At 43.7% G+C, this 25,000-nt stretch overlaps 1 protein-coding gene across 3 annotated transcripts in view; it reads right to left on the bottom strand.

Moving 5' to 3' along the window:
- Positions 1–25,000, bottom strand: part of ZEB2 (zinc finger E-box binding homeobox 2) — a 118,064-nt gene that overhangs the window by 3,352 nt on the left and 89,712 nt on the right. For 2 of the 3 annotated variants that reach the window (XM_082483390.1, XM_082483389.1), the window contains exons 6-11: positions 23,150–23,221; positions 16,368–16,556; positions 15,439–15,653; positions 12,704–12,812; positions 9,830–11,799; positions 7,631–7,811 (exon numbers count right to left, since the gene is read on the bottom strand). In XM_082483390.1, coding sequence (XP_082339516.1) covers positions 7,631–7,811; positions 9,830–11,799; positions 12,704–12,812; positions 15,439–15,653; positions 16,368–16,556; positions 23,150–23,221 — 2,736 coding nt within the window. The remainder of the gene's footprint in view (positions 1–7,630; positions 7,812–9,829; positions 11,800–12,703; positions 12,813–15,438; positions 15,654–16,367; positions 16,557–23,149; positions 23,222–25,000) is intronic. The other variant, XM_082483391.1, reaches the window with a different exon arrangement.

Here is a 25,000-nt window from a genome sequence, read left to right as displayed (position 1 = left end):
TATTTCGTGCTATTTTTACGCAAAGAAAAATGCTGTGTTCTATGCCTGAAATGCGGAGCCCTGCTTTGCATGTCTTATTGCTAGAGCAGATCGTTAGGAACTTATTAGTGAACTGGCCTGATTCCTCGAGCGTATTTATCATACTTAGCTAATGTGGCATGTGACCAGAACAGGAATAAACTTCCCACCAGAGCCCTCCCGTCCTGCCGGTTGTAAAAGTGTGGTATTTCATTAATTCTTAAAGAAACAAGAGCAGAGGGAGGAAGAGTACGGTGGAGGGTAGGCGAGAAAACCCCAGCCGAAAGAGAAGAGCCGGGAAGATGGGAGACCATCACTGGCAGCACTAGCATGGAAGGAAATCCAACAGCAAAAAAAAAAAAAAAAAAAAAAAAAATGTTTCCAGACCGCTGAAAGATCTCGACTTCCAGGAAAATTCAAGCTGCTCCTTTATGAACCTGATCTGCTTTCTTTTCCCCTGCAGTCACTGCTGGGACTCGAGAGCAGGGAAAGTCAGGCGTAAAACAAAATTTCACTTCCATAGCAAAGTTGCTAAGAATGAATACCAAGGAACACGCTTTTTTTTTTTTTTTCCCCCGATCTAGTCACAGCTACCTTCAAGTCCCACTGTGAAAGTTCACATTTAATAAGGTGTGATTAACGAATGCTCAAGGAAGCCAAAAATTGTATGTTATGAAACGAAGGGGAGATCTGGCAGGAAGGAAAATACGGGAGAAACCACAGATAGAATAACCCAAGTGACAGGGAAATTAGTGGATGCCTGGAAACTGGGACTCAAACTACATTTCTTTGTATGAGAGTTTCCTAACCTTGCACACATACAGGGTTTCTTTTTTATTATTATTTCCCTCTACAGTAAAATTGAAGCTCAATATATTGAATTATAGAAGTATTGCTTTTATGATCTGTTTCCTAAATATGCATTTCTGCCAGTTTAACCTGTTGGTTAAAAGTCAGGCTTGAAGAAAACTCTGGGCTCTGAGCTGTACGCGTACTTTGGCTTTGAACCTCCCGCCTTGACCTGGGGGTACATCGAATCCAGAGCCAGGAGCGATTCAGAGCACAAGTTTTGCCGCGGTGGGGAAATCCCACAGTCTTTGCTGGAGAGATTTTAGCACCATCAGGTCACCTGCTCAAATTAGATTAAAGTCCCAAAGCACTCAAGACCTAAGCACTCCTCAAACCCCAGCGCTGCCAGAAGAAAGCCCTCACGGGTGAGGTGGGAGCTTTCCCAACGCTGCCAACCACCCAGCTGGATGCATCAGATACACCTGCCCTGTGTCCCTGCCGCGTCCCGGCTCTCCTGCTGAGCCCCCTCAGAGCAACACGCTGCCATCCCTTTGCTAGCGTCTCCATAGTTGCTAATTTCATTCCTCTCTTGTTCCTCGTAGGCCGTCTGCTTTTCCTCGGCACCTTTTTTTGTGTCCTCCTCACTGAACTTCTGCCCACGCTGTCTCAGTCCCTCCCTCTGACTTACTTTTCCCTAACATCAGCAAGCCCAGCCCTTGTCTTGTTCCACTTCTCCACAATGCAGCTCCTTCTCCATTAGTTCAAATTTCTTGATTTTTTTTTGAGGGACTCTACATTTGATGCCCACTACACCCTTCTCACCCCACAGTTGTGCTCCATCCGGTTGCCCAGCACTTTTCCTCTCCTCAAACAGAAGTCAGCCACCTCCACTGCTTCTCATCCAGGTTTGCCTCCACCCGCCCTTCCAGAGGCCGGGTGATGTGCTCATCCCTCTGTCAGCTTTGCTCATCCCTTGCACGCAGCATCCGTTCAATGCTGCACCTCCTCCTCCTTCTACCTGGGGCCTCCCCCAAGCCAGCACGGAGGTAGGCTGGCAGGGAATCATCCATATTTTATAAATTAATTCAGAAACGAGAAGATTAAAATACTCCATATTTTCATATTAATTTATATTATTACTAAAAAGGCTGCACTAGAGCTATTTGGTCTACCACATCCGTATCAAGGACTCAGTTTTGATCTGAGGGAACATGACAGCTTGAGCAAAGTTCTTTGTTCAGACACCACGCAACATACCTTAGCGGTGCGCAGCGCGCAGCTGTTACAACACTAATTGAAATATGTTTTTAAATGTATCGGGTTTCCGAACATTTGCGGAAGAATTATTTTTTTCCCCCTGTGTGCAAAACCCAGTATTTCAGCCATTTAGAAGGAGTGCCTGATCTCTACAACGCATTAGTAGGCCATAAAATAAAGCTGAAATAAGGGATTTTACGCAGGGGATGGGAATAAGTCTACAATTGTAGGTGGATGGGGAGAACCTGCAATTGTAGGTGGATGCAGAGAACCTGTAGTTGTAGGTGGATGGAGAGAATCTACAACTGTAGGTGGATGGGGAGAACCTGCAGTTGTAGGTGGATACGGAGAACCTGTAGTTGTAGGTGGATGGAGAGACCCTACAGCTGTAGGCGGATGGAGAGAACCTGCAGTTGTAGGTGAATGTGGAGAACCTACAACTGTAGGTGGATGTGGAGAACCTACAACTGTAGGTAGCCCTGGCTGCTTTATCAGCTATTTAGCTAGCAGACACAGTAAAAGTGTTGTCATGCAATGTTATAGCAGCAGTGGAGTAGAGATGGGTCAAGAGGAAGCAGATTTAAACATCCCAGTGGATGGGTGACGTAGATGCCACATTTTGCAGTGAAACTAAATGATAAAGCTCTCACAAACACCTGAAGGAAATATTTGGGCTTTTTTTTTTATTCCACCATCTGCAAAAAGAGGTTCCCACAGGGGCCAGTGCTCAATTCACAGAGGGGAACCTACAACTAATCTCTTTGCAAAGTCTCTAAAATTGCATTTCTGTTAAAACAAAACAACAACAACAAATCGCTAACAGTAAGCATCTCTCAATCTTCCTGGGCTAAAAGTCTTTGACTGAAAAGCTGTGCATTTCCCATTTGCAGTGGTATAAAAGTCATAAGACATCAGATCATGATCTGTCACTGGTCCCAGACTAAATATCACCCGTCCGTTGCCTAAGGCAAGTGGGTCTTATTTTCTGTGGGAGGGGGCCAAACAGAAACCCCACTCTTTGGAGGAAAGAAGGAAACATTTTTGTGCCAGTTTGTTTTTATTTTTTAAAGGCAGTTCTTTTGAAGCTGCTTGGGGGTTTGCACGTTAGATGTAGTCCCAATGGAGATGGATTAGCAGCCAGAGCACAGGGAAGCGGTCAAAGGTGCAAGATAAATGCAATTTATATATAATTGCCCAAGCTGCACCTGTTCTGTTTTGAATAAGAGACCTTGTCTGCAGAGAAAATTTCACAAGCATAGAGTATATCCTTTTTTTTTTTTTTTTTTCTTTATTTGAGTGTAAAAGGGGGAATTCTAAACTTGTAGCAGAGTAAAGCATGGAAAAAATAACCTTTAAATAGCATGTAAATTTTTTATGAATCAAGCTCTAAATAAAGAAAACTCCTGAGCTGGGAATTCAAAATACTAGCCAGAGAGAGCTGATTTGCTACCAGGCTCAAGAACAATATTTAGTTTACAGAATCAATCTGGAAATAAAACTAGTGCTTGCATCAGCATGAAAGCTACGAAAATAAAAAAGAGGTCTTAATAAAATATACAGTGGAAAAGGAAAGGATGAAAGCACTAGCGCAGCTATGAGGCCCTCGATGGCCCACACAAGTAATAAAATAGAATATGATGTAATATAGAACAACAATGAAAGGATTTAGAATTTCTAGGTAGGATTCTGAAAACCCGTTTCCAGCTTTTGTTGCAGAGCGGGCACGCTGCAAGTTTCCTTGCAGAGCTCCGATAAAGCTGGCGTGTAGCAGACACGGGCGTTGACGACGGCAGAACAAACGCTAACCTTCACCTTACTCCTCAATGAGCCCAACGCAGCGTTGGTGACAAAGGCCCGGGGGGGGGGGGGGGGCGGATTGCTATCCAGGAGCCGGGACATTTGTCTTATTTTCTAGGTGCTCCATTCTGTTCGCTCTCCTGCTGGCTTACCCTCTACCTCTTTCCCTCCTTATCTGCAATGCAGATTTTTATTTGCCAAATGCCACCAATGCTTTGCCATGAAGGTGACCATCTTCTTCACCTGTAGTCTCAAACTGTGTGCTAAAGAGCTTGGAGAAATCCGAGATTAGATGCATGCAAATGAAGCAGGGTCTGCTCAACTCATTTCAGCCTGCCCAAAGTTAGGATGGGTTCATAAGACTCCGCAGGAAAATAGTGTGAGCACTGGATTCCCGCGCTACCTACCACGCTCCGCACCCTAATTACAGTGCTGCATCCTCCGGTTTTAAAGAAGTAGGAACTTGTAAAGTTCAAACTCCAAGAGGGACAGATGACTTCTCTTAAAATTAAATGGCATCCCAAGATCGACTTGGCAGAGTTTGGTCCTGCAGCAAGCAGTGGCCTCTACACTAAATTTCAGCTCAGCCAGAACCAATGCAATTCACTCATTGCAGCAACACAATAAATTTTCCTTCTCCACGGGAAGCTAGAAGCTATTGCAAAATACCACCAACACTGCATATAATAAAAATTACGGATTGTGAAATTCGGGCCCTTTTTTCCTACTGTGCTCGAGCTGGGGCAGGCACAGCGTACAGAGGTAATCGCGGAGCATCTTGACCTGCGGCTGCATGGTCCTATCAAAAGGTCTTGGGTTGGCACAAAGGACCGGCCAAATCCCATTCTTCTTCTTACCCTGGCAGGGAAACTCAGTTCCACCACAATAACCTACGACGTTCCTGGTTTCTCCTTTACAGTAGTTGTGTTGCACAATTAAGCCAGCTCATGTAGTTTTACGTGTCCGTGTTGCTTTTTGCTCCAAATAATTTCTCTGGGGTAAATCTTTAGGGGCTGCTTGCTCTAGCGTTGGTTGCGATAGGTATGTGGATTATAAGAAGTGGTGTCAAAGAAATTCTGATTGTTCAAATACCAGAAAAAAGACCTAAAAAACTCAGAGATTTTTTTACATACTAAAAAAGACATCAGTATAAACAACATCCACTATTTGTGCTTCTCCAGGAAAGGCAGGAAGTGGTCCAATTCCTCCTAAAATACATTTTTCATGAAGTAACAACAGATCGTGATCAGCCGGTCAGAAACCAGCAACACGCTCCAGAAAAGAAGCTTTTTCTCTTTTTGAGATTTCAAAAAGTTGACTGGAAAATCTGGGCTTACTCTAACAATGCCCCCAAATGCATAAGAATGTCTTTGCTTTCAATTCCATTCCTTCCACTGAACATGGACTGCAATTTCGCACCTATGTTATTAATGCAATTGCAAGCTTTTTCCAAAAACCATCACATTAATTTGAAATTCACTTAAGATGCACGCTAAGCCATTAGCCAAAGTCCCAGCGCAGCGTGCCTCCTGAAGGCTGTGAATGAGTTATGGAGGCTCGCCCAGCCAAGGTCTTCAGTGCTCCCAACCACCTCCGTCTAACGTTAGCGTGATGCGCGGAGGCTCCGTAAAAGCAAACGCGTCCTTAATAATACTTCACACTTTACATAGCGAGTTCCATCGCAGGATTTCAGCCTGCGTGAATTAAGATTTACAACACCCGGCGTAGTGGGATGGTATTATTTTGCCCTCTATTTCAAAGATGGGCAAAATTCCTCTGCTGAAATTCACGGAGGGAGTCTGTGGCAAAGCAAAGAGCGCGGCGCGCTCAGCCTCAGCGCCTGTGCCTTTGCCACGAGACCATCCTTCCCGTCTCTAAATGCCACGCAGGAGCTTGATGATGCGCCGCAGCTCTAGCGCGTTAAATATGACACCCTGGACATGTTCTGGATCATAAGGCTGAGTCCCATAAAATTGACGGACGTAAAGTTGAAAAGCCGAAATGGACAGAGCAAAGAAGGAGAAAAGCCTTTGCGTTGCAGCTGTGTGGTATTTTTCTAGGCAGTAGGTTCCCGTGCTACTTAAAGACCAGAACATATTTCTGCTTTTACAAATGCAGTTTATTTTGCAAATCAAGGTGATTGCACACATTTCAGCTTGTCAAATTTTCAGCCTTTCAACCATATGTCTGTCGACCTTATGGACTACCAACTTTATGGGATTCAACCATATGTCCAGATCCCGATATATATGAAGGCCGGTTCTAACATAAGAGCTTTACGGTAGTAGCGTAGTAAACCATAATGTTTGCAGATGGCTGTAATAAAATCATTCAGGAGAGGAAAGGTGCAGGGACGTAAAGCCTTCAAAGCTTCTTCTACTGAATAAACAATTTGATCTGAATAATGTTATGGAGAGCACATTCCACCAATGAACTAGCTGGTCTAGTCCAAAATGTTGCTTTTAATTTTCCTCCCTAATCCCGTGTGTATTTTAACTTCCTTTTTTATTTTCCTGTGTGGGATTAGCTTAAAATTCGGAAGAAAAGAATAAGAAGGAAAAATAACAAAGTAAAGGATTTATTTATTTATTTATTTATTTTTAAAGGCACAGTCCACTTCTCAATTGTAAATTTTTCATAGGTGAAATGCCAAATGGTTATGTGCGGCCTGGAAGATGTATTAATAGAGAGGTATAAGTTTTTTACCGTCTCATGGTGAGATTGAAGGATGATGTGACTCGCTTCATTTCCTGTAGTGGGACTCAGCTTTCAAAGTTAAGGAAAGTTTCCTCCTGAGTAAGCTTTTTCTAACTCTCGGAAGTTGGAGTTTGCTTTATGTCCTGCTGCACAATAATCCACATGATAATTCACGTTCCCTTTGTCTAACATAACTCGATATCTCTATTATTTGGGGACCTATGGTCCCGCTTTCCCCTAAACGATACATGCTGAGCCTATGCGTCCCCCTCGGAGACCTCTCCACCTCTGGGCTCCTGCCCGCCCTGGCCGGCAGTGGGGAAGGGAGCGCTGCCTGCACGGGGAACCGCGGCCAGCATAGGTGTGATGGAGGCTCTTTTTCAAAGCAAAATATTTTTTAAGCTGACAATCCGCGGTGAGCTTTGGCAAGCTTCCTTGAACTGGACGCAAATCAGTTCCTGCTCGGGAAAGAAGGAAACCTTCCCTGGGCATTAACCGAGAAGAGAAAAGGCGAAACGCAACCTGCCTGCGCACGAAATCACGGCGAGAGCAACCCCCGTGAGCTGTTTGCTTTCAGATAACTCGGCCGGAGCCAGCTCTCACCCTGCTAACGTCAGTGGAAGTTTTTCTATGGGATTAAATGGCGCGGGGTCAGATAGTGTCTAAGAAACGAGAAATACACTGTCACTCTCCCTTCCCGTGCCGGACTTTGTGTGGACCAAGTCGCACTCCTTTCCGAGCGCTAGGGCCTGCCTTATTTGAAGAGGGCTCATCCTGCGAGATGCTGAGTGCCACGATTGCCACCGCACTCAACATGGCGTGAGCTCACCTAGCACCTGCCGAGACCCACCCCATCGCATCCAACAGCACTTTCCCAAGCAACAACCATTAAAAAAAATTAAAAAATAAGTTGAACTGAGCCAATATTATTTCTTCCCTGTTGAAAGGCTCAGCACCCACTGAACGGTACATTGCACAAGTGTACTCATGAAAAACAGAGAAGAGCGTAGTGAAGACCTCAAAGCTTCTGCAAAGACCTCAACCCTCCCCTCGGCACGCGCGGCCATCCTACCTGTGTGCTCGTATTTGTGTCGCAGCAGGGAACTGCTCTTCTGGAATGTCTTGTCACATAAGTCACACGCGTACATGCCACTTTCTGTCTTCTTGATCTTCTTTCGGGACAGACAGGAGTCGGAGTCCGTCATGTCGTCGAGGCCGGACATGTAGTCTGGGGTTCCATCAAGCAATTCTCCCTGCGAGGGAACCACCCGTGAGTGACACCACCGCTCCTTCCCACGGAGGAACCCACCACCCCAGAAAAGTTCAAATCATGCCTGCTTAGGGTGGTGACCCCTCTTAGCTGAAGAACCCGTTGGTAATGAAACTACAGCTGATGGGAACCGTGGAAATAATGAGGAGCCTCCTACTTCTCTGCCTTCAACCACCTTTCTGGTTTTGAGCGCTCTGCGATAATATGATTTACACAAGCGGACGGTATTTGTCACATTGGCACTAAATATTTTCGAGGAGCGGAAAATGCGAAGGGGAGGCTGTTCGTGGACGGCAAAAGGGGTGGTAATATTTTACAGGGCTGAGTCTAAGCAACAGCTAAGAGATCATTCCTTTCAAAACACTGGAACTTGGATATATTCTGTATCTGTAGAAAGGTTTTAATTGAATTTTATATTTAGGTACAAATGTTATTATTATGCAATCCATTTAAATGTATGTCTCCCGACTAAAGGCCTCAAGCTATATTTTTATATTTAATTTTGTAATTTGAAATAGGGAATATTAATAACACTTTTTATCAATGTTCTATCTATGTTAAAACAGCCTTCAGCATTAAGCAATAATGAATGTGGATCAGTAAATTATTAAATTTCTTGATATTTATTTTGTCTTGATCCAAAGAGAGTGCAAACTTGCATGATAACATACATTTCCATTTGCTATCACACAGTTCGGTTTTCTTAGACTAGGTTTGCACTAATTAATATTAGAGAAGATTAAATAGGCTTAAATACATTTACAAAGAGGGCAGATGTACTGTAAATTGGAATAGTGGAACAGCTGTTATGGAGGTGCAGTGCTATTTATGCTCCTATTGTGCAAAGAGGGATTACAGCCTGTAATGTAAAACCATACCTGATTTTCACATTTGAAACTATAAAACATTTACTACTCAGTAAAATTACTAATAGACCATAATAGGACATAGGGGAACATGCACAAATGTAAAAAAAAAAAAAAAATTATTAATCTATAATCAGTTAATCTCATTTAACTAAACTCTGTACGTTATATCTGAATACACCCAGCAAAAAGCTATAAAAGTACGACTTCTGTAGAGCAGCTCTTTGCTGTAGGCACGCGAGCGGCGAAATCCTTTACTACTCATGTATTGACTCTGGGGCGACCTGCGAAAAGGATTACAGGTTGTACCCCGGCACGAAGCAGTGCTGACCCAGATTACGCGTCCAGGGAAAGACTTTGTCTGCGATTAAGGGCCCTAGCTGCTACCTCTCTGTATAATTTTGTTTAATCCCTGGGTTTTTTCAAAGCTGTTCCGGATGACTGGCAGGATTAGAGGACTGGTAGCCCGGGAAGGGCAGCAGGTGAGATGGAGGAAGGGACTATGGTGAAGCAACGCGTCAACGTTTCTCATCCCCCAGACATTCACGAGAAGAGAGAACGCCTTTCCCAGGCATGGTGGGTGAACAAACCCCCCCAAAAAAACATGGAGAAGGAAGCTTGGAGGGCTTTCAATGGGATAGAGCTGCTACGAGGCCATACGGACCTCTGCTTAGAGGGATACCGCTTTGCGTCCCGGTGTGGGAGTCATTAACAAGAGGTCTCCCACTGTTCCATTTCCCCATGGTGAGATGTAATTATGCCCCGTAGAGATCAGTTTCCCTACAAAGTTTCCTTTTTTTTTATCCCTACAGGGTGGGTTTTTTCATGGACATTATCATTATTATTTAGATATAATTGTAATAAGAAATGACTGAGCTCTTAACAGAGTAAACCCATAAGCATTGTGCCTCTTCAAAGGTATTGATACTGCTTCTGAACCCAAGCAGAGGTACTCCTAAGGTACTTGCACTTTGTTTTCCTACTCCACTGCATTTTTGCGAGTTTGGACTCAAATAAACTCTGCTAATTTTGTTGGAAGCGTTGAATATAGCTTTGAGCTTTTTCTTCTGTAAGAGGACATATCACAAAATCGTGAGTTCTAGCCTGGCAAAAGAAAACGGTTGCAACAATTTACCTGAAATCCTTGTTTCCGCTGGTACTTTCTCCTTTGCTGCATATCGGCAAAAGTAGCTGCTCCAGTTGGGTAAGTATAGGCCATATGTGGTAGGAAGCTCATCTGATCTAGTCCTGGGTATGGTCGCAGCCCAGGAATACTGGTCTGGACTGGTGGCATAAAAGTGGCCGGGGGAAATGCGCTCTGTGGTGGAAGTGTTGTGTATAAAGGTTTGGCACTAAATGGGTTCATACCAAATACTGGGTTAGTGCTTTTATCCAGATTATTTGAATTAGAAAACTCCTTCTTGATAAAAGTCAAGTTCAGTGGCTCATCTGAGTTTTCAGATGATGAAGAAACACTGTTGTGTTCTAAATTTACACTATTGGATTTTGTTTTGTTCTTTGTGGATATAATACTTTTGGGTTCCTTCATTTGTTTTGGTAAAGACAAGTCCAAAGGCTCAGCCTGAAGCTCCTCAGAAGAGAAACTGTTTGGAGTGTAAGAACTACTGTGGGAGTTTTTAGAAGATGTGGAAGAAAGATTTAAAGGAGAAGGAGTATTGCTCCTAGAGTGGTCCAATTTATCAACTGGTTTAATATTGGTAAAATGAGGAGGTTTTGTTAGCCTGAGAGGAGTATCACAATTAGTAACACTGTTATGGAGTTCAGCTATAGATGGTGAAGTTATAGAGTCCACAGGCTTTATTGGAGATCTGGCTGACAAAGAGTCTTTAGTGGGAGTGTTGTTGGTGGCAGCCAGCGCCACCTTGGCACTGGCCCTTTCCAGTGATGGTGACCTGGAACTTGAATACTGGTAGACTTTTCTTTGTTCAAACCATTCCTTCACAAATTCCTGAGGAAGGCCAACAGCAATGGAAATTTTCAGTAGTTCATCGGAGTTGGGTTCCATGTTCATAGCATAATATGCTTTAAGTACAGACATGTGGTCCTTGTATGGGTTGATGGGGCTAGTCATTCCTTTCTCAGAAAGTACTGATGACAGCAAGAGGGTTTGCTTATCAAACACTCCAGGTTTGTTGGGAACCATGTTCTCGTGAGGCTGAAGGACCGCCTTGATTTCTTCGTTCATTTTACACAGGTAACGCTCATGCTGATGCAACGGAATGGGACCAGGAAAGCTTTCTTTACAGAACTGGCATGAAAATGGAGTGGATACGTTATGGTTCTCTATCATCTTGTCTTCAGTTACCAGGTCTATTAGGGTTCGCAGCTTCTCTTTTTTAATGTTATTGAGCTGCCTCCTCGAGTCTGTGGTTAAGCTCTGGAGGCAAGCTTTGGCTTCATTGACTTTCTCTAATGTATAGTCAATAATACTTTTAGTGGCACCATTATGACTTACTACTGGAAGACCCACGGGGGGGATATTGGGGGAGGTAACTCCTTGTTCCTCGGCTTGAGAGCAGGAATCCTTCATATGGTAAACCTTCAACTTGGAGATCTCTTCAGCCTTGCAGTCCATTTTCTGCCTGGAAACCGTGTTGTCCACAATCTGTAGGACCTTCTGCACCTCACTTAAATTACTGCCTACCGCAGGAAACCCAAGCAATGGTGCTTCCATCCCTACGCCTAAGTGCTGCATTGGACTTTGAGCAGAAGCATGAACTCCTAAGGGGCTGGTTGCTCCAAGTCCACCATTCATAAAAGGACTAGTTGCACTAAACCCATGTGAGGCCATAAGAACCTTATACTCATTGAAATCTAGTGGTTCGGTTTTAATTTTCAGTAGGCCTGTTTGTTCAGACATACTAAGTGGTTTGCCATTCTCCAGCTTGTTTCTCAGCTGCGTAATGGCTGAATTAGTAGGAGAGGAAGATACAGAATTAGGAGAAGAACCCGTCTTGATATTGTTTCTCATTCTGCCATTTACAGAGATTAAACCAATACACTTCTTGCTGCTGATGTGCGAACTGTAGGAGCCAGAATGGGAGAAACGTTTCTTGCAGTTGGGACACTCATATGGTTTTTCACCTAAAATGATAATTAAAACCAAATGTTAATTATCAGTGTCGCTGCTGTAATTGCAAGCGATCGCGTTTGATACCCAACTGATCGTCTGTGTACCCACTGATTAATAGTGAGGGGAATATTAATTGCATGAATATGGCCACACACCACCCCTGTTTTACCCTCCTCTTTCTACAGGTCTTGAGGTCAGTTTGGACCCACGGTCTCCAGCCGGCAGCAGCTGCCAAGGTGTGACATTGGCTCCGGACTGACCATTGCCAGTCACAGGTAAGTACCCTGTGGTGAAGGGAGTCAAATCAAATCCAGACTGTTCAAATTTGATTTCTTTCTTCTTTATTTATTTATTTTTCTTCAAAAAAAAAAAAAAAAAAAAAAAAGGAATTTTCACTGGAAACGAGCACAGTATGAGAAACTGAGTCCTGATGTCAGGACCGCCACATCAGCATTGCTGGGGGTTGGTGCCTGGACAGAGCCCGGTGGCATTTCGTGTGCCGAATGCTGCGTCAAGCAGGAGAGCCAAAACGCGCGAGTCATTCAATAGGAGATGCTTTGCGCTGACTCGTTATCTGAGAATTCGAGCTGTATTTCACTTGGGGGGCACTTTTCATTATGGAAAATATAATGGACTCTTCAGGGTCCGACTGCACAGAAATGAGTGAACGCATCTGAACTCAAACTGCCGAAAAAACAGTCCATATTATTTGCAGGAAGCTTTACTATTTCCAAATCTTTCAGCGAGACGGCGGTATTAACAGCATGATAAATGAGGATGACTCAGATATCACTTATGAAATACCTTAGTAGCTCCAAGAAGCCAGAAGCAGAACTGTGTAAATTTTAAGCAGTCTTTAAAACTCAGCTAATTAAACAAAATGCAAATGAGCACACCAGCACCTCCGCTACTCACCACTGTGAATTCGCAGGTGTTCCTTCAGATGGTGTTTATATTTGAAGGCCTTGCCACACTCAGTGCATTTGAACTTGCGATTGCCTGCTCCTTGGGTCAGCATTTGGTGCTGGGAAGGGGGGGGGGGGGAGGAGGAAAAAAAGAAAAAAAAAAAAGATACCAACATGAATTTTCCGCAAGAGAAGCCATGAATTTCTAGCTTAAAAAACAAAAACAAAATTAATGTGGCTCTGAATTTATCAAGCGGCCCAAAAGGTCTGCATGTACATTTATTTGTCTCATCAGCGTTGCAATAAAAATCAAAATGTTGGCAGTAAACCGAAACAAATGAGAAAGTACTTTCACATGAGCATTCGATATTTGCTCTAGAATTATTTCCTAAGTCTCTCATCAGAAATGTGTCGCTTTAAGGTATCTTACGACAAGAGAAACTGTTTTATAAGAAGATTTGTGGCTCTTAATATTCCTAGCAGACTCCGAACATGTGGGACTCTGCTTGTTTAAAAATTCTGTTTACTGCGCGTGTAGGAAAGACAGAAACACTGTCGTTAGTGGCATTTCGTGTAAGATTTAATTCATTATCAAGCAGAAGAGACCGCGTCTTCGGCGTGAGCTGCTGGCGGAGATGTTTTGTAAAATCACAGAGCAGCAGGGAAGACTTGAGCTACCTTTCGTGCCGTGTTTCTCCCCCCCTCCCCCCATTGCTCTTCTAAGTGGTGAGGGAAAGTTGAAAGTTAAAAGAGGTGTAAAGATGTAACGAAAGGCAGCTGACCTTTTTGCAACAAGCAAGAAAATCCCTGCGAGTTCGAATTTGGAGAGGGGAAAAAAAAAAAAATTAAAAAAAAAAAAATATTCATAATAATATAGCCAACCACTCTGGATGCTCAAGGTAAGAGGTCAGCCTTTAGCAGGCGGCCACGACACAAAAGCCTATTGCAGGAGCGGGGAAGGAGGAGGGGGGGGTGAAAGGGGGAAAAAAAAAAAGAAGGAAAAAAAAAAAAAAAAAGAAGGGAGGGGGAAAAAAAAAAAAAAAAAAAAAAAAAAAGGCAGCGCCGAAACGGTATGACAACTGCGAGGGTGTGCTGCCTCTTCCCACATTCCTGGCGAGACAGATGGTGTTACATGGGACACAGGGAGGTTTGTTCAAACAGCAGCAACCTTCAAAGATCAAGCAGAGCCCAGCCCGCCGCGCGCCATTGAGGGACCCGCGCTCATATGTTGCTGAGTTGCATAAACAAACAGCAACAGCTGTTTTGTCTCCCCCCATCGCCCTCCGAGGACTACTATAAACTTTAGTTGTGCCACTGTTAATATGATACAATCATTTTAATTTACTAATTGTAAATGCCATGAGCAAATGAGGGGACTTTTCAACACCAAAGCTACCATTCATAATGCGCCAGCACCAGCGCGCTCTCGCATGTGAAATTTCAGGCGGTTACGTTGGATAAATATCTACGCGCTTTTGGGTTGGGTTGGTGGGGTTTTTTCCCCCCCCCCCGGTGTTTTTAATGACACGAAGCAAAAGAAAGAACCTTACGGCGGATCAGGTTAGGAAAAATACACACGTGAAAATGTGTTTGTCTACTGGAAAAGCCACGGGAAGGAAAGAACGGGAGAAACCGCTCCAGAATCATTTATATTGATTTAAGATCAAGCAAAAGAGACGGTTCTCTTAAAAATGTTAATTGCAAGAATCGCACGATTAGGAGATGCCTGTTTGCCTAACTGAATTTACCTTGCGCTGAGAAAAACCTACCAAGAGAAATAGAGCCGATCATGATTTTCAGGTTTTTAAGAAAAATAAATACGGCATAAAGCCTTTATAATTTGACACAATGCACACATCTATTTATTTAAGTTTTAACCGCGCCATTTGAGTTTCCATTACAGCCCTCCATCAGACGGGTTTTCAGAAGCAATCCCCCAGCGAGGACAGGAGTAGATTTTCTGCTGGTATGTAAAGAGTTTTGCGGCACAGGTCTGTCACCAGCCTGTTTAGGGGCACTGGGGAAGCTCAGTCACCTGTTTGAGATACGCAGCGTTTCCTTAAACGCAGCGCTGATATAATATTACATGCATCACATCGAGGAAAAAAAAAACGCTTTGATTTATTGGCGATACGCTGCCGGGCCATACAAATGATAGCGATGCTGCAATTCTAGCGCACGCATGTGTCGTTGGGGGCACAATCACAAATGATGGCCTATATGTACTGGAGGAGGAGTTATTCTAAAAAATGCGTAATTATGTTTAACAAACGATTATACAAAATACGCGTAATTTCACATGATTGAAAAGGTTACTCAAAAAGTAATGAAAAAATATTAGCGGATCTTTTAGTATGTCTTGGAGCTCCTATTTGCAACACTGCAAAGTAAAACTAGGTGAAAAATGGAATTAAAATTGCTGAGATGTTTAATAATGTATAATTAAAATGCTACAGTTTCATTCACTTTTTGAGGAACATAAAAACGAAACTAAAGTCAAGTTAAAGTGCAAATAAAATTTCTAAATTAGAAATTAACACACTCATTCGATCGTGAACATAAGACTATTAAATCATATTAGAAGAGACCATCAAAAAATCATTTAGACCTCAATTAAAGCTATTACCATTAAAAGATCTGCATCTTCAAAATGCCATGAAAAATTAATAATGATTGCCAATCAAAGCAATATCGTTTCTCTAAGGGGTTATTACAGAAAGAAATCACTTAAAACCAGCCCCCCACCTGATCTGTCCCTGGCTTGTGTGTCACCATATGCCGCTCGAGCTGGGTGCGGTAGGCAAACGTGTAGTTACAGAGAGGGCACGAGAAGTTCTCCTCGTTCTTCTCGTGGCGGTACTTGATGTGCTCCTTGAGGGACGTCAGGCGCTTGTAGCCCCGGTCGCAGTAGGGGCAGGTCAGCAGTTGGGCGAAGGCATCTGGAGTTCCAGGTGGCAGGTCTGCACCCCCAGGACGGGGAGGAGGAAGGGGTTGGGGAGGGGGGGAAGAAGAAGAAGAGGCAGGCCAAAAGGTCAGCGAATCAATGGCAGCTCATGGGCTGATTGCCCGGCATGGTATGAGAGGAATCGCTGCAATCTGCTGCCCGCTTCCAACCGGCGGCGGGAGGCACCGGCACCCGCGCACGCCCACGGCAGACTCGCAGGACCCGCGCCGGACCCCGCTCGGAAATTAATTACGGGCATCGCTCCTCCCGCAGACTTCGCCGGCTGGAAAGCTAAGAAATACTTTTTCCCCATCAATTGGCGATTTGCATTCCAGCCCCACCTCATTAGGGTACTTACGCCATTGACCGAATCCTCCCTACCCACACGTTTCCAATTATTTATCAAGGCGCCGGAGAGCGACGGGTCGGCTACCCCGTCTTTGCTTGCATTAAAACTCGATTAAAACTTCCCAAACTCCCAAATGGAGTGGCAGCCTTTCTCCCGTTTAAATTCAGCTCTTCGGTTCGCCCGCCAAATAGTACAAATTTGCTGACTGAAAAAATCACAATACACTGAAATTACAGCCCCAATCTTTGCTCATGAAATTCCATGCCGCTGCAGCTGTTCTTCGATTTTTAAGGTAAACACCCAGGCATGTAGTGAGTGCATTTATAATTGCAACAGCTGCACGAGGTCAGGATACTGGCTAAAAATGAATTACAGCCTCACCATTTTCTTCTTGCCCATTGGCCTCCGGAGTGCCAAGGCGAGACAGTTCCTCGGGGGCTTCGGGGTAAATAATGGCTGTGTCGCTGCGCTGCAGGTACTCTGCTATGCTGACTGCATGCCCGTCTCCTTCCTCCAGTTTCCTTTTGGCAAAATATTCCTCAAAGTCCGACGTGCAATTTGCGTTCTTCACTAAAAGGAGAGAAGGGGAGAAGAAAAGGGGTTTGAGTGCCTCCTGCCCGAGAGCTCGGGTCGGTTAACGTCGCAGGCTGAGCCGGTGTTCCTGCCGGAGCTACGGGGCTGGGGCTGCAGCCAGATCCTCGCTCTTGCTCCAGCTCCTAATAAAATTAATGCGGGCTTTCCACCAGCCTGGATGGAAGTAAGGGTGGGCAGTTAAATCAACAGGAACACGGGCTCTACGGGGCAGCAGGAGAAGTTTATGAGGTTTGGGTAATGCAGGTAATCCTTCATCTATGGAACCTGAACCTTCAGGGGGCTCCTGGGGGACCCACGGCTTTTGGTGTGAACACAGTTCGACCTACAGGACTGAGCTCAGCTGCCCCATAGATCCCGCAAGACCCCGAAACGGTCCCCGCATGGGAGGTGGGAGTTGCAGGTGGTAAAGACCACAACTGCTTCTCCTCCACGACGGGTCCAGCCTCGGGCTGCTCTTCCATGGCAGGCACAAGAGAATTGCTCATGACATCTTCCTTTTATTATTTTTTTTCCCCTGAAAAATTTACTAACAATGGGAGAATAGGTTGTTTAAAAAAAAAAAAAGTATTGCTTCATAGATTTCTACAAATAGAACCACATGTTTCAGACCATAACGGGGATACCGAGCCTAAAACCACTTTTACAGTCTGTACAAGAGTTTTCCTTCTTTTCCTTAAATGTAAACCCAATTTTTTATTGTCCATGCAATGTCCATGAAACATAATATATGCTCAACCACAAAACATCCTGTTGCTAAAAATACACTTTTCTCCTCCATGTATGAACATTGCATGTGGGAAAGACCCTAAAACTCTGGGAGGTTGTAGACAAATATTAGTATAATTATACTAAGGAAAAAAAAAAAGGAGCTGATCATTTTGTTTCTCTGATATATTTTTTATTAACGGATCTTGGAAGACACAGTTGGTGGCAGGGAATTAAAGATACTTGGTTTTAACTGACCGTAAATGAAAAGAACACCTTATGATTGATTACGTTTTTAATGTATTTCTCCTTAGGTGAAATAAGAAAATGAGGCAATGCCATAAACTATTCTACAGTTCATGTAAAAGTAAAATATTAAATGGCACAATTCTGCTTTCACTGATACCAAGGAGCAATATGAAGTAAACTCACAGAAATTAGAGGGGTTATGGCCCTACAGGGTTATACTGGTTTGTAACCAGTGGAAACGAGAGACTAACCAGCTCCTTGGTGTTTAGAACTGGGTAAATGCTTTGCCTCAGTTTCCTACAAGAATGCAAGGTGCTGCCGGCAGTCAAAACGTGATGTGGCCTCTGAGTGGGGCACAACTGGAAACCTGAAAGCGCCTGATTTGAAGCGCTGATCTCACCGTCATCGATAAAAGTAGATATTCATCTACGCAAACCTCACCCCTTTAGCCAATAAATTCAAATCCTTTCGCCAAGATGAATACGCCCTGTTTTTCATAGGAGCTGAGCAGCTTCTCAACCGTTCTGCAGTATTTTAGTGACAGGGACCAAATGGCACAGGGCACGGGACCCCGTTTTGGGAAGGAAACTTCTGTTCCTATCGCAGAGCTTTCGTAGGGAATCTCTACAACACCACAGTGCTCCTCTCTTGGTCCTTCTGTAGTTCTTGTTGTCATTTGTTAGTATCATGAGAAGCAATATCTCCTTTTTTGCCCCCCCTCCCAAAAAAGCAACTTCTACAGAAGGGGAGCATAAATACGGAGAACGAGACTGAGAACCTTACCTCCATTTTGTTGCTGTGAGAGAAATATAACAAAATGGTGGTCGCTGAAGTACACCTTATGCACAGGAGCTTCAGCCTATGTCTTTTGACTTTGGTTTTATCAGAACAAAGCTGAGGTGGAAACCTGACTTTTCATTCCCTTGCTACACCTAGGTCTTCCAACTGTTGTAAGATCATCCACCCTCTGGCTTAACACCACCCCATCTCTGCTCCTTCTCTTGGCTTAGCAATAGATCCAAGGAAAACAAATTTATTTTTTGCTGGGTTCAGGCCATGACCCAGTAAATGCTACCTGTGAAGCAGGGAAAGTGAGCTTTTCCCCAGAGAGAAGATACGGGAGTAGGAAGGGGAAAGGGTGGGACGGCTCCGGGGGATGGCTCCATGTGTCCTTCTCCTCCAGGTAGGCTGGGGGGGGGGGTTGGAGCTTGCAACTGGGCTTGGACTAGATGATCGGGGGTTTGGACTAGATGACTTGGGGGTTGAACTAGATGATCTCCAGAGGTCCCTTCCAACCCTGACCATTCTGTGATTCTGTAACTGCATTTATAGGATGGGAATTCAAGCCACCACGCAGGGCCTGAGTTAATATTAGGAGCTGGAGTCCCAAACTCAAACCCAAATGAGGTTCTTCCTTCCCAGGCCCCAAGTCTATCTGGAGGCTGATCCAAGAGGTTGCAGAGGGCTGCTGCCGTATTACTGGCCTTGGCTTCCTAATTCTCTGGATTATTTGGCTTCTATGTCTGCACATACAATCCAGGAGCTAAAGCAAATGTTTATGTCTATATTATAAACCCCTAAAAACAAGGGGATTTAGTGGAAAAGCTGATAGATCCTTAACTGAAACAATACAACCAGTGCCGCAGCACTGGAGATTAACATAAATAGCAAAAGGTGACCATGTGTATCTGCTTTCTCACCAGCGACGTTACTGACGATTCAGACATGGCTGGAAGCTCACCCAGTGTTACTAAAATGACCCATCTGATACCCATTAGGTTCCTCTCTCAATTTCTGGGGGGAAAAGGCTTGTTCCCCGCCCCGTGCCCTAATTTTTTTCCCTGCAGAAAGTCATGTTCCCGGATTCCTCGTGGGCTAACACCGCGCACACACTGCACATCCCCTCCTGCGAGGCAAGAATTTCAGCGAGATCTACGGCGGGTGACCTCACCAAATAAGTCCTTTTTTAATTAATTATTGGAGCCCAGAGAGCAGAAATATTTTCAGCTCCAAAAGCTGGTGTGGCTGTGTCACATAAAAATAAAACGCATTAAGGAAAGCTATCTTTGGAGGCATTTAGGACCTTTCAAGATAAAGTGAGAGAGAGGTTCAAGGAGCTTGGGAGACCAGTTATTTTGTGTGGGAACTCGTCCTGCGAGATGGTGATAGCTGCCCTTAATCGCAAACAAAGCTAATAAAACCACAGCCTTCATTAGCCAGGAAGTGAGAGGCCCCCATTGGTACACACAGATTACAGCCTGAAAACGGCCTGTCCTCCAACCTGCCAAGTTTTACTTCTGTTTTCCTCCTCCCCAAAGGTTTTTTGGGTTGTTTTTTTCCCCTTCTTCAAATTATATTAAGAGATCTTTACTCGAAGCTTGTCAGATGTTGGTAATCGAAACCGGGCAGGTTTTTTCCGTTTGTTTACAGGGAATTTGTTAATCTATTTTCTGCAAACATTCCAGTTGCAATAACTGTGACAGGTACAATAAAACAAACCATAGGAATTTATTCATTCCCATTTGAAAAAGACCCCTCTGCACCTTCTGCAAAGCATCATTTTGTCAAGTAACCATTTCAGAAATCCCCAGAAATATTTACAAATTAATTTAGCAGGACCAAAGACTAAAATTTTCACTCTAATGGTCACTTTTGCTTTTCCACTATTAAGTCTCCACGGCTCATTATGAAAATGCAGCTGATTAATGTATGGATAACAAGATTTCTTTTTTAAGTACCACTAGGAAGTGGCCACTCTGACAATAGCAGAATAATTTAATAACAGAGACTTTTTCTTTCAGTTTTCTTTCTCTACTAATGATGTTCTGCGATGAATTTGATGCTAAAAATACACTACGGTTATTGCATGCACCTACAGCAACTTTGCTGGTTGGATGTACGGCAATGAGCCTGAAGGTGTATCTCCTGTCTCTGTGCTCAGCACGGGTCACGGAGCACTTAGAGGATCTGGTGTCAAGAGGGAGAGGCATATTGTGTTCAATGAGAGAAACCTCCTCGGCCCATCTCAAAGAGCCCATGTTAATCTGTAGGAAGACCCAAATGGTTTTCTTGGCCACCAGAAGGTCGCCATGGTACGGCTTTTGCTGAAGATGGAGTCACTGATCCAACTTCTTTCATTGGGTCGAGTCTCAGCCTCACCTCAGCTATTTTATTAAACACCAGTATTAAATCCCCCGACTACCTGCAGGGAAAAATTGAGGCCAGACACTCAAGACAGGCCCAAAGCCTATAGTGAGGCTGAAGAAGAAAACTTTGAACTTTCCCAGACTAGGTAGGAAGGATCCCCAATGGCTCTCTTTCCTTTCCTCCTCAAATAATGGTTGGAGCACCTCAACAGCCAAGCCTGGAGGAGTTTTTTTGCATGAAGGATGCTGCAGCTCCTACCAGAGGACACCGTCACCTGGCATCTTCCACTCCAGGTGAAAAGACTGGCAAAGGCATTTAGTTTATCAGATGCTTTAATATGACTAAATAATCTGACATCACCCTTAAGAGACTGGGGAGACTGCATCCGTGGCAGAAACATGTTCTACCCAAGTTACCCGGGCACCAGCCTGCACCGAAGGAGGTGGCTCTGAACGCCTCAGCGATAAAAGATTTGAATCAAACACCAGCAGAGCACTAGACAACTCGCAACGGTTATTTGAGCGAGCCGCCCGTCGCAGCAGAGAGCAGCCGGGGTGAAGAGGAGTCTGAGACTTTTGCAGAGGACATCTGGGGAAGGAATTGCCGGGTGCGACGTCCAGAGCAGCTTTTGCGTTTTAGACGCAGACCGCCCGACCAAACGCCAAGCACTCTTTGAACCACGAGTTTGCAGTGCACCAAGCCGGCTAGGGGCAACCCTTATCTTTTTTCCCCCAGCAAACTGGTTTCAGAAGAGGCGGGACGCCCCACAGCCGTGGGTCTGACCCCGTTAGCGGCGGCGCTGTGCAAGGGCTTGGCGGCGCCCTGCCCCCAGAGAGATGCCGTGAGGACGGAGCCGAGCAGGCAGAAGAGACCATCAGATACTGGAAGGGAAGGGGCTAAGAGGACATGAAGTCTTCCCCCCCTCGAGCAGACCACATTGCAAGTATGAAAGAGTCAAGGCCTGTTATGGTAAGGAAAATATGTGCAAAGGAAGTCACACGGACTGATAGGGAACCTCAAAGGCTCTGGTAATGGTAATTCAGATAACCATCAAGTCTTATTTCTGAATCAGACGTCTTTTCAAGTCCTGTTTCTCCAAGTGCTAAGCACAATTTGTCACTTTATTAAGGTCCCTTGGAAATCAAAAAAGCTTTTAAAATACGTATGTATCATGTTCCGTATGGCAACGTCGTTAAGTATATATGCAATGATAAACTGTGCCTCGGTGCCACCCTCCTTTCATGCATAATAAATCTAATGGATGAAAAAGGCAGTGACATGGTTTTATTTTCCTATTATTTTCTCCCTCAAGGATTATAAAGTAAATTTCTTGTGTTACTTAATAAGAGCATTGGGGTTTTATGTGGGTGTTGCCAACATTAGGAAAGTGTGAGTAATAAAATCCTTGCAAGTCCTAGGTAGAACCTTTTACAATAATATTTGTAGAGGGCATTACCTATGAACTACATCTCGTAATAGAATGCATAGAAACGTACTTATACTAGAAAACTCTTACTTTTCACCGTGTAAATCGGGGCTATCTGCAACATCTCAAATTGTGACGAAATGCGAAAGAAACGTTGGGTGATGTATGGTATTCAGCTGTGCTGAGGATGGAGTGGGGCCTTGTGGCCTTTGGAAAACCTGGTAAACCCCTGAATTCTTTTGGATTAGAAAACAGTAACAGAAACCTTTTGCTGTTTTGCTCTGCTACAGGAAAAAAAAAAAAAGAGATGGCTCGGAGATGATGCCGGCTAAATATCGCTGCCCCCTTTCTTGTTCCACAAAATGTATTGATTTCTAAGAAGAAGGGAAAGAAAGAGATGTGGAAAGTGGAAAAAAAAAAAAAAAAAAAAAAAAGATTAGCCAGAAACATAATAATCTCATAAATATGCATTTAAAGTGTGTGTGTCTGTGTATCTATGTAAGGGGTTTATGTGTGTCTTGCTGAAAAGATGTTTTCAGTCTCTGAAGTAGCTTACTCTGTGCACCATGCGAATCTGGGGTTGCCAAGAAGGGTGCACCCCATCCTCATTACCAAGCTCTTTGTACGGTCTCTCTCATTAAAAGACTCCTGTATCCTGGTCCAGCTTCTTTAAACTACCCGAGATTCGCCCTCGCTGGGAAAAACACCTCCTCGCCCTGCTGAAAACTATTAGCTCCCGAGGAGGCGGTTAAAAGGAGTCAGGGGCTGAAATGTTGCGGGGCACGGGAGGGGCAGCCGGGACTCTCACCGAATGAGTTTTGTCGCTGCGCCGTCGCCATCAAATTGGGGGGAAAAAAATTTAAAAAAAAAAAAAACAAAAAAACAACACAAAAAAAAGCCCCCAAAACAAAACAGGAGAATTATGTAAGCGCTTCCTGATTGTTCAACTGAAAACAAAAAAGAAATTGTTCCGCCACTTCACACGCAGCTAATTCTACGCGGTATGGAAGGAAAGCGATGCTCGTGTCATGCCAGGCCTTACCTGTACCGTTGTTTCCAGCGGTCTGAATTGTGGCTTCAGGCCCCATAGTGTCATAATCTTCCTTCATTTCTTCTGTGGAAGAAGCACGCACACTTTTAGCATTTGCACGTTATTGAATTGCTTACAAAGCTGGGGAGCACACTGCGGGAAGAGGGAAGATCCTGCTCGGGGAAAGGAGAGAAAAGGGCTGTTGTGGACCTCTATACAATGGCTTTGTTCTGGCAACTGAATGAGTTCAGCGGTGCTGGATGGACGAGAACTTATTTACTTTAAACATGACAGCCAGTGGTGGAAAACAGCACTATTTGTTCGGTGCAAATGAAGGGCTTTTCCCCATATCAAATCTAATAAGCAGTCGGGTGATAAAAAGGGATTTTTTTTTTTTTTTTCCCCATGTTTAAAAGAAATAATCAGTTAACAGACACTGTGAGATCTATACCTGGAAGAAACTGCAAATACAGAAGGAAGATATAAGTTCTTATATCTCTCTTTCTATCTATCGTCGCGCAGATCTGAGCTGTCATCGTCACTGTAACCTTATTTGAAGCACAGCATGTATTAATATCAAGTGGTGCAGAAATGTGACAAATTTTTAACTGTGGGCAGTTCTCTGCCCGTACGGTTTGTTTGCGTCTTCCCTGCACTCTCTGCGCGCTGACAAAGTCTGCCTTTATGGCCATAAATTGGGTTAATTCATATGCAAATGAGCATGATATGCGTAGAATTATTTACTATGAATTTATCATGGATCGGTTTACTTCCCGTGAAACTGGGGGTTCGGAGTGGGTTAAAGTGACTGTCAAACTTGGTTTCTTGCTGCTAATTTGTTAGCTGATGTGCAACAGGTATTCACACCTACAGCCTGGTTAAGAATTGACCCTCCAAAGGGCTTTCACAGGGAAAAATAAATATAAATAGCGCGTCTTTCTCACCTTTTCAACTTCTAAATGCCAGCCTTTCTTTATTTGGAGAGGTGCACAAGCATACAACCTCTATTTTTTTTTTAGTTTTTTAATTTTTTTAAGTGGGAGAATTTAGTATTTGAGATTTAAGTGAAAAATCTGCTTTAATCTTTCACTTAGTCATGCTCGTAAGACACAGAATGTCAAAAGGCACCCAGAAATGGTTCAACAACGACCAAAAACAACAAAAAAAAAAAAAAAGAAAAAGAAAGAATTTCCCAGAAATGAACACAAGTCGATGATGATTCAGGAAGATGGATGCTGCTCGGCCAATCAAGTGATAGACTGGCAAGAAGATCAAAGCCGTCTATTAAAATCTTATTGATACACGAAGCATTAAAATCCTTATTTCTCATTTTTTGTGAGAAAGATTTTGATGAGGACAGAAACTGGCCCAGTATTAATCCATTTCCATGACAATGATTTGACTGAAGATAGGGGAATAACATAAACAGAGCACATTCTCAGTTCATTCCTAAATTTGTAATCTTGTAGTATTCTTCAGATGTCACATTCTACAAGTAATTAGTTGGTAGAATAACAGGTTCTAATTGTATCATTCTAATCAAAACTAAAGCAGAGAATGACTTAATTCAGAGCTTTACAACCAGCGTACAATACTGTGGTATAAATATACATGTTTATGGCTTTGAAGCTTAAAAAAAAAAAAAAAAAATTAATGAAAGCTCTTAAGTTAAAATATGCAGGTACAAACAGATGCTAAATTTGTACAAAAGCATAGAATATGCAGACCAGATGAAAAATATTTGTTTAAACCGTGCAGCAGACAAGCCAGCCTTGATTCTTTTCCCAGATCTGGCGTTCTGCCTCTCTAAGGATCATTTTCACAGGGATATCTTGCGTCCAAAACATTTAGGAGTTCAATATG

This window comes from Vanellus vanellus, assembly GCF_965231255.1.
Source record: "Vanellus vanellus genome assembly, chromosome: 5".
In the NCBI taxonomy this organism is placed as follows: Eukaryota; Metazoa; Chordata; class Aves; order Charadriiformes; family Charadriidae; genus Vanellus; species Vanellus vanellus.
This window is presented reverse-complemented; position numbering and strand designations above follow the sequence as displayed.